Raw genomic sequence first — 10339 nt, 5'->3', positions numbered from 1 at the left:
CCCCCCGGTGCTGTCGCCGGCAGCGCTCGGCTGCGCGGAGCGGGATACCTTCCCGGTGCTGAGGCCGGGGGGAGGCCTCGGGCCGGGCCGGGCCGTGCAGGCGGAGAGGCGGACGAGGGGCAGGTGGGGCAGGGGTAGCTCCGCGACCTTTCCCGGCCGGGCCGAGGGGGTGGAAAGGTGCTGCGGCTCCCGGGGAACGGGTTGCTGAAGCATCCCGGTGCCTCCCGGAGGTTGTGCGAGGGAGAAGGAGAGGTACTGCCCCTTAAAAGGAATGGGGGAAAAAAATCATCTAAGTAAATAGAAGTGGAAAATGCAGCAGGTTCTGAGGCATCTGCGAGATTTACGTTGGCCCAAGGAGTGCCTGGGAATTATCTCTGGGATGGGAAACAAATGGAAAATGTCTGAAGTGTCACGGTGCTGTGACCAGAGGCAGGCGGGGCTGTCTCTGGCCAAACACGAATTCAGCTCCTGGCCTTTGGGGTACATGCTTTTGCCCCTGAGAAGTTAAAACGTTAAACTGAGCACTGTGCAATAAAGCACAGTATTGCGGGTTCTGTTTAGTCATCTTTGCAAGGCCCTTTCAGTGCTGGCTCTACAGCAAGAATGCTTCATGCAAAATAGTTGTGTTTAAATTCTGTACTTTAAATTATATTTGTAATCCTTTCTCATAACTAGCATTGAAACAATTGCTATCATTATTGAAATGATGTGCAAGGTCATAGAAGGCTTGCAGTTCTTCGCCTTGCTAGATGACTGGTTGACATTATATTTAATGCAGTTGATATGTGACATTTCTGGTGAGGAATCCTGTTTCCAAGTTTCTGAGTATTTTGGGTTAAGCAGCCTTTGAAGGGCATCACATTTCTTTTCATAAACACTCTGGTGCAAACTTGCATTTAAATCTGTTCCTCACTGTCAGGCTCAACTTTGGGAAGCTACTTGACTCTCAGAAAATTGGCTTAGTCAGTTCCATGTCAGAGATACACCTCAACAGACTCTCTCTCCCAAGGCAACTAAGAACAACAACAAAAAAAACCAGCCCCCCCCAACTTCTGTTTACTTTTTGTAGGTGTGTTCCCTTTTGCCATATCTAGCCCTACTAACATAAACCTGTTTCTTTTCTTTTGCCACAGACTGAAGGTTTCTCTGAAGCTTAATCTTCAAGATGAAGTTCTTACTAGCGGTTGTATTTTTCATCTCATTCTCCTTATGGGTTGAAGAAGTCTATTCCAAAGAGAAGTCTTCAAAGAAAGGAAAAGGGAAAAAGAAACAATACCTATGTCCATCGTATGTTCCTGGTTTCTTTTATGCTTTTGTGTGGTGGCAGTCCTGCACTATTTTTAGTAGTGGAAATTATGTGGCAATTGAAGTAGAAGGTGATTCTTTCTGCTGAAAGAATGGGGTCGGTGGTGGGAATGAGAGGAATAGGGTTTGACCAGCATCATAGCTAAATTCTATCAGTGTCTTTCTTCTGCAGAAGGTCCTCTGTTTTAATGAAAGGAAAAATCTAAACCATAGTAAATGGTTTCTTTCCTTGTGGTGGATTCCAGCACAGTGTCTTGCTGTTTAATAGTAACATAGTACCATAGTGCTATGCTGTCCAGCATCATGTTGCAGATGTATTGAGGAAAGCAAGGAGGATGCAAAACCATGATACTGAAATTCAGTTTCTGGTTAGCTAGTTATAAGAGAAGGTTTGCCCTATGCATATTATTATTGCATGTTGAATACAACTAAGGTATTCAGCACCTTCCATCAATGATTTATAGTTGTATAACTTTCGTGGAGGTGCATTGATTGTTGCTATAAAATGTACCCTTATGGAATAATCTCCCTGTGAAAATACAGAAATTAAAATCTGTGATTGCCCAGCTGAAAACAGAATGTGTTCTGGAAACCTATGATTATTTGGTGTTATAAATACTCCCTTTTTCCAATGCCTACCATGTTTTAGGTTGTGATCCATAGGATAATGCAGAAGTTTTATTTGTAAGTGCTGTTTTTATCGTTATCTTGGCCAGTCTTGCTCATTTTTTAGTCTTGTAAATATCTGAGGAAAATTGAAGGACTATGAGAAATTGTTAGTAAGTGTAGAAAAGCACTATGCCTGAAATAATAAAATTGGTTAGACAAATGTAAAACATATTTCTTCTTTGACCATAAAAGAATAAGTATGGACTATTAGACTGGCTATTTAACATTAATCAACTTTTTCTAAAGAAAAAATAAAGCAAACCAAAAAGTAGAATAACCAAACAGAAGCATTGTTCAAATAATACTTTTTAAACTTCCCACCATTTTTAAATATTGACAGTGATGTTTATTTGTAACCCAAAATTTTTAGGAAGTTTCTACATATGATCCATGTTTTTCTTCTTTTTATGTCAAACCTAAAAAATGAGATTTGTCTTTGGATTTTAATTCATTAAGATACAAGTCTCAAATGTGATGACTTATCTGAAATGACTCCTACCCATTCTTTCCCCTTTGAATAGTTGAGTTCTGAATTAGGCTTTTGGTCTGAGCTACCATGAGGGTTTATAGCAAGGAGAGAAATGTCATAGTTCCTGGCACAGGCATCAACACAAAAGCCCTTGGAAAGTGAGTTATGCAGCTGGGAACTGAATCCAGATTTTCCATGGTCTTGTTTAAGCAGCCAGCATTTCCCCCCGCTCTTGACTTCGTCTTGGTAGAATTCAAAACACTGATGTCATTTTATCATAGTAAGTAAGTAGATTTTTTTGTTTGTTTTTCTTTTAAGCCCAGTATTTCTTGGTACCCATTAAATATGATCTCATTTGTCACCAATGTACTTGAAAAAAAGATGGAGTAAATGCTATAATTTCAAAGTGATACTTTTGCCTTCCATGCAGTTGAAACTTTCTGCAAAAATACTAGTGGAACCCAGTATTTGTCTGATGTACCACATGTGCAGTGTTTCTAGCTAGAATTGCTGTAGCAATAAGTCCCGTTCGATTTCCTGAATAATGAACAAGTTGTCTATATCTTACTTGGCTGAAGTTCACAGCTTGAGAGACAACCACTTGTAATAGCAGGGTTGCAAGACAGCTGTTTCTGTAGCTGGCATCTAGAGGACCTCTCATGTGAATGAGCAATGGAAGTCAGTTCTGTCTTGCAGAGAAATTATCCAGTGCTCTCTTAACTCAGGCTGCTGTTGGCACTTTCAATCATCAGCATTTTTAAATGATCTTTCACAAAACTTCTTGACTTGGTGACACACTGTGTTATATAAAAGGCTGCCTACTTGTAATAATTTTTTTCCTGTGTGAAAAAAGTATAGAATCTTTCCTCAGAAACAAACCAGAACACAATGCGGTGGAGTGAGAATTAAATGACATTATAAGGGTTGACTAAAATTAGTCAAGGAAGTGTCTGAATGAAAAATTTCCTAGAAAAGCATAAAAGAAATGTTTTAGAAGAATGCATTGTATCCCTTTTAAATAAAAGAAATAGAATTTTGCATCATTTATAAAATTGAATGGTACAAATTCCTAATGAAAATGTACATGTATAAGTTAAAATCTTAATCCACCTTTAATTTCCATAGGCTACTGGTGCAATAGAATTTAAAGCTTAATTGTAAAAATTATTGCCTTTTATTTCCTTACAACGTCTGAAAAACGAAATTTTACTTCCTCAAGAGAACAAAAAACCAGCACTACTAATTGCATAAGGAACAGTTTTCTCTTGCGAACTTGATAAGGAAATTCAAATCTATGCAAATAACTTTCCAGGAAAGATTTATACTGAGTCTGATGTTACTACCTGAGCTCCTTAATTTGATGTTAAGAAATTATTGGCTATAAGACTGGTTTGGGACTTTAGCGTGAATGTGTTTGTATGAAAACTAAGCATACTTGCACTTGTCCTTTTATGGCTCTGAGAATACAAGGTTTTGCCAAATGCGCCCCTCTGGCATGAAATTAACTACTATTAGGATAGGCTGAAAACAAACTGATTAGAAATCCCATAAAAAGTTCATTATTGTGTCATAAACAGATACTTGCTTCCTTAAATTAGGACAATTCTATTTTGTATCTTAGAGCAAAACCTTTTACTTGTGATTATTCATGATGCTGTACTTCTCAGTGCATTGTGTAATAGTGGCTCGATTTGCCATCTTATTTTCATTTATTTCTGAAACTGGTTTTCCCAGCTTTTTTATTGAAGGGTTTCTTGAAGCTGATGCTTAATCAGTTGGTTTTTACTTTGATTTAATGCTTGCTGAGAACAGATGTAAGATTTCACATCTTATATTTAGATCATTTTCTTTCTTACCTCAGGCTTTCCAAATGAAACATGGAGTAATTATACTTGTGTCTGATTCCTGAATCTTTTTTGACTAACAAAGAAATTGACATAGCTGGCCTAAAATGCTGTAATAGATTTTTCCAGCACAAATCTGAGAAACTGGCTTCCACAGATGTGTAGTGCAATAAAGTATAAACCTTTAGTGCAACAAAACTTTTGCCTTTTATTTCTGTGGAAAATCTCAAAAAAACCCAAACAATCAGGCCCACGTCTTCAAAAAATATTTGTGGATTACATTCTTCTGTTTACAAAGATTATTTTGAAATTTTATATACTGAATACAGATGATTTTGATATAGCTACAGATGGATTTAGTCACTTGATCTCTTTCCTCCTCATAGACTACCCATACCTGTATTACCTTTGTTACTTAGTTCTTATTACTTCTTCATAATTCCTTATAATACCTGTTTCTGTTAAATGTGTTGGACAGTTAGCTGTGACTTTTTCTAAGAGCACTGCTGAAAAATATTTTTCCTTTTCTTACACCACAATAAATACTTCAGTTACTTTATAACATTTGAGCTACTGCTGTTATTCCCACAATCCTTAGTAGCCCAGAAGGCCTCTACTCAAAAATACTTGCAAGATCTCCAGACAAATGAAATTATAAGGAAAGGGAAGTTTGGTTATTACAGTGTTGTAGAAGGCACAGAGAAGTAAGAGTGTTAAATAGCAGCTAACAAAACCAGTTATGACTGTGGTCATTGTCACAGCTATCCCTGTTAATTATAGTTTTAGTATGACTCAGCTGTTGACTTGCACTGGGTTCATTTCTGAAGATCCCTCAGCGTCCCTAATGCTACGGCAATGCTGAGAGCTTAACCTCAGTCACTAAATGTCATTCTTTTGTCTGGATATCGAGACTGTGCTTTTAAAACAATATCCCTCTTCACCCATTTTTCCACATGGAGATTTATATCCATGTAGATGATTGACTAAATACTGTATAATATCTATAGAGAACTTTTTACCCATGAAGCAGGAGTGCAAGTCATATTTTGGCTTGTATTCAATAAAGCATATCAGCTACTTCAGAAACTGTGAAATGGCCCTCTAAGCCCTCCAGAAAACAAGGCTTGTGCCATCTGCCAGGGCAGAAGCTTAGAAAGGTCACAGATGTGAGGGTTCAATAAACAGCTTCTTTTAAAAAACAACAACAAATACAGTGGAACCAGGGAAAAAAGCCTTTGATGTATTTAAACGTAAAGTTGTATGAAAGTCTGTCTTGGAATTTGTCTCGGTTAACTTTCAGCTTCTGACATGCCCTTCCTATAAAGAATAAAGTAGAAGTTCAAAGAATATCTTAGACCTTGGATCCTCTCCACTTTTCCACAGACTAGAATTTTTTTTATTGAGTGTTTGGGTATACATGGCCTCTCTATCTGTGGTGTGTGATCATTCCCAAAATGTAAATGGTGCGAAAGTGGAATCATGTCTGTCTTCATTCCCATCATGCAGAAGACACTGCTGGTGGTCTGTGAATATTTTCGTTTGTAGGTATGATGGGAGAGTTAATACAGGTTATGGGAGAAGGTGGAATCATGTTGAAAGAAAAGCCTGAATTTGGTTGTGGAGTAAGTTACATCTGACAGTCATTCTGATGATAAATACATTGTAGAACTCAGGTCTGGTTCTTATAAAAATTCTTTTGCCCCGTAGTAACAGCAGGTGGTCAATGGTTTAATTATTCTCTATCATGTAACTCTCATGGAAAGCTGTGATCCCAGACAGATAGGGCCACATTCCAGGAGGTTTGGGGATTTGTTTTCAGAGTGGATAAATGTGCTGGGGAGTAAAAGATAAAGCTATATAAGCAAAACCTAAATTCTCTTGTAAATCAGTAATTAAGTGTGGTAGAGTGGTTCTCATTCAGTAATTTTCCCTCTCAGTGAGCAGTGTTTTCTCCAATCTGAACACTGTAGTGGTGGGACATTACAATTGCACAGAAAATTACAGACTTTGTATTTTGTATACAACTTTGGACTGAGAAAAAACTTGGATCTGTAGGTTAAATTGCATCATCTAAACCTAAGCCCAAGGAAAACTATAGGTCTAAATCCTGTTGTCAAGACAAATTATGTAAATTGTATCTCAACTTATACTTTCTTCTTATATCGCCACTTATCCCACCGTGCAGGTGTTTAGATTTTAGCAAGATCCATCTATTGTCTCCATACTTAGCACATTTGGGAAAACAGACTGGGACAAGGACCCACTGTGGACAAATTATTTTTACAATTTCTGTAGTTTTGCTTAAACATTTGGATGCTTATCATGTTTCATATCTGTGTGCTATATCAGGACACAACAGGATGCCCATTATGCACAAGAGTCGCAGGTGATGGCTTTGGCGGGATGCAGAGAACTGCAGGAAGGTTACCTGCATGTCCAACATTAGGAGACTGTGCTCTTTGGTCTATCTTCAGCATGGGGTGAAAGATGAGTTATTTCACCATTATAACTCGTGGTTCACAATTTGGGGTGCCTAATCTGGTTTTCTGTTTCAAAATTTGCTATGAAGGAACCTCTCTGTTCATCACACTGCATTACCTCCAAATTTAGGTACTGAAGCTACATATCTAATTTTAGGTGTTTAGCTGTCAACTGCATTTGTGAAGACACATAAATGGTGACTCAGAGTTCTGTAGTTTTAATGTAATTAGTGATACCACTTTTCATTGGAGGAATTGTAATTAATCTTCCTAGTAATAGATGTGTTACCCAGCACAATTTGAAAATGTAGCTGTTAAACACAGAGAGATCAGAGAGTTCAATCAGAAGAATTATATAGTATGTCATTGATTTATATTAACCTGTTTTTATGCTTTGAGTTATTGCACTCAGAAAATAAAATGCCTGCAAATCAGAACACTGATAGTTTGTATCAGGGAAGTTGTACTTAAAATATATGGTGAGATAATAGGTATTATGTTTCCCCAAACTTATTTTTACCTTTCTCAGATATACACAGCCATGTTATGTGATTAAAATGTCGGTTTCCATCATGTAGATTAAATAAACTGCACTGAAATCTCTTGTTTCAGTATCATGTAGGAAATTTTGCTGGAGATAACAGTGTGAGTTAGAATACATATTTTTATCTGTCAGACAGTAATCTAGAACTATGCAAAGGTTTTCCTTCCCACTTTGTGTAGAATATTGTTTATATTCTTTTCTGCAGTCTGTAGAACTGCATGTGGTAAGGACTCTTGTAACTTCAGTGAGCTCTGAGAGACTAAATGTCATGATGACCTATACAGATATAATGTCTTCTGACACATTTGCCTAACACAAATGTAAGAAACTATATACATTTTAAACCAAGTGTAATATATGCTTCATTTTGTCACGCATGTCTGCTTATCTAAAATTCTGGATTTTGATTAGTGAATTATGAAAATAACTATCTGTTGCCATCAATTGAAAATGTTGATCATGTTCTTCAAAGGCAGTGATAAAATGTGTCAAACTGCAGTGGAAGAGGAGAGGGACATCTTACTTCATATCCCATGAAATACAGTATTTAAAGTAATTCTTTTATTCATCAGTGACACCAGAAGTAACCTCCCAAAGCCCAGAGAGCAGCCAGTCATATCACACGGAGATGTTATGCCAAAAGACTAACCATACTTTGTTTTCTTTCTGGCTTTTGATGACACTGTTTCTAGAAGTGAGAATACTTTTGAATATACAAGAATACCATTTGTTTTCCTTTTTTTTTTAATTAGAAAAAGAAAAATCCTACTTTGGGTTTGGGTATTTTGTGTGTTGGTTGTTTGGATTTTTTTAATTGTTACTCGGGTAAGGTTTTTGTTAAAGTAATTTCTGTCTTTACACTTACTTGCTTTTAAATTCTCTTTATAGCAACTGTGAGACTTCTGTTGCCTTATCCTTTGGTATTCACCATATATTGCTTAGGACTCATCAATTACTGTGAAGAGTGCTACATTTCCATTTCTTAGTGCTTTCCATCAGCTCCTCGTGTTCAACACAGGTTAAAGGAAATGCATTAAAATTTTAATGCATGCTGCAACTGATGGAAATCTAAGTTACCAGCTTTTTACAAGTGGGAAAATTGTAGGTTGAATTAGAAAAAGTGGTAAGGAACTTCTCAGCTGGTGTGAGTCTTGTTACATGGGACCCAGACAGCCTGAAGTAATGCTCTTCTAGGAAGGCAGATCTCAGCTCAAATCCTTTTTCTCTTATGTAGTCTACAGATATGCCTTATATCATTAATTCATTCCAGAATGGCCAATTAAGCAGGGGTGGTTGTAGCTTTAGGTAAATATCTTACCTTAATAGTCCCAGCTGCTTTATCCAAGCACCTAACACATCCCATTTACTGTTCCATTAAGTTTTTCTGCTCATCTGTCACTCTGAAAGTGTTATAACTTCTTAACTCATCACAAGGAACACGTATGATGTGTTTATTTGCAGGTGAAATTTTGGCATTTTGGTCAGCAAGGCTCTCAGAAGGAAATCCAGTTGTTGTGATGATGATGTGTTGCATGTGTGCTGATGAGTGATGAGAGTTCAATGGCAGCATGCTGTAAAAGACCTCAGTGAAAATATGACTGATACTCAGCAGAGCTTTTTTTCCCAGTAGCTATTTCAACCACTTCATTCAAAGTGACCTTTAAAAGTAGCAATTACTTGAATCCCTGTGCTCCTTCTCCTAACTCAAAACAGCCAGTGCTATTGTATTTCACTTGGTTCTTAGATAAGCAAGGATAAATGCACTAATACACAGTTCGAAACACAACCCAAAAACTTGTGGAAGATGTGATTGTGGTGTTCCTTACCAGAAAGCTGTGCTGCCACTCTTCTTTCCATTACTGACTTTCCAGTGCAATAAATCTCCTTTGCCCTATTCATGGATGGCTTTTGAACAAACAGCTTGAACAGATATTCATATTTAAATACTTCTGCAGTGCAACTCAGATCTCAAAAAGCTATTGCTTTACTCCTCTTACTTGAAGAGACAAATAAACCTGTCAGCTTATTTGGCTTTCTTTTGCTGTTTGTTGCTCACTTGTTTAATTTCTCAGACTTTTTTCCTCTTTTCCTCATTGCATTTTATGAGCATCTGTATTTCATTTATGTGTCCATGTTATCCTATCTGGTTCAGATTACTGTTCTCACTATTTAATGAACTTCTTTGTATAACCCCTAGCAGAAATTAAAAAAAGGAATTAAAGTTTGATCATTAGTTGTTGCTTTCTTTTGTTTTGGTATTTCATTATATTGAACATATATAATTTAAAAAGAAATCCTGTTGTCTGTATTGAGGACATTCTGCTTTTATAAATGCAGTTTTTGAAGACATCTGATATAGATGTTTTAGATGTTAATATGTGTGACTTGCAAGAAAGCAGTGCCATGAACCTTTCTCTATCAGATAAAATAGTGTACAGTGTCTTTTTAATAGCTAAATGAGCATTCTTTTCTTAATTGCTCATGCTACAAAATGGAAAATAATCTTAACTTTATGTTTTTCTGTTGTCCAATTAGTGGTAACTGCAAAAAATGCATACAAAGCTGGTTTATGATATTTCTGTAGCAGCCTTTTCATTGGTAGAGATCATCACTGAAAACTGAACACAAAACTCAAAATTGAAGGAATAGAATAGCATAGAATAGAATAGAATACTTCAACTGGAAGTTACTTACAATGATCATCTAGTCCAACTGCCTGACCAAATAAGGAAATAAGTTCTTTTGCATAATGATCCACTTCGAAGTCAAATATAAAAACCTATAAACTCAACTCTGGGATAATTGTTTGAAGGTGAATTTATCAATTATTCAGAAGAGTTAGAACACATATTGTTTTTTAATTTCTCTTATATTAAATTAGCAGTGATTTACTGTACACGGAACATACTAGTAGAAGTTAACATATGTTGCTAAAAGTAAAATTTTCCTTGTTTTATTAGAAGACCATTTATCTCTGGATAAGTTCTGCTGGAATAATTAGTTCACCTATGTTGTCGTTACACGTCAC

The 10339-nt window shown here is 36.6% G+C and overlaps 1 protein-coding gene across 4 annotated transcripts in view; it reads left to right on the top strand.

Moving 5' to 3' along the window:
• GLRB (glycine receptor beta) overlaps positions 1 to 10339 on the top strand; it is a 52589-nt gene that overhangs the window by 649 nt on the left and 41601 nt on the right. For 3 of the 4 annotated variants that reach the window (XM_027676859.1, XM_027676861.1, XM_027676858.1), the window contains exon 2: positions 1134 to 1287. In XM_027676859.1, the coding sequence (XP_027532660.1) occupies positions 1166 to 1287 (122 nt within the window). In that variant the 5' untranslated portion in view covers positions 1134 to 1165. Of the gene's footprint in view, positions 1 to 38; positions 124 to 1133; positions 1288 to 10339 lie in introns of those variants that run through there. The other variant, XM_027676860.1, reaches the window with a different exon arrangement.

The sequence above is a fragment of the Neopelma chrysocephalum genome, unplaced genomic scaffold, assembly GCF_003984885.1.
Source record: "Neopelma chrysocephalum unplaced genomic scaffold, ASM398488v2 Primary Assembly neopelma1_42b, whole genome shotgun sequence".
Classification (NCBI taxonomy): domain Eukaryota; kingdom Metazoa; phylum Chordata; class Aves; order Passeriformes; family Pipridae; genus Neopelma; species Neopelma chrysocephalum.
Note: the sequence above shows the minus strand (reverse complement) of the source record. Positions and strands in the feature narration are given on the sequence as shown.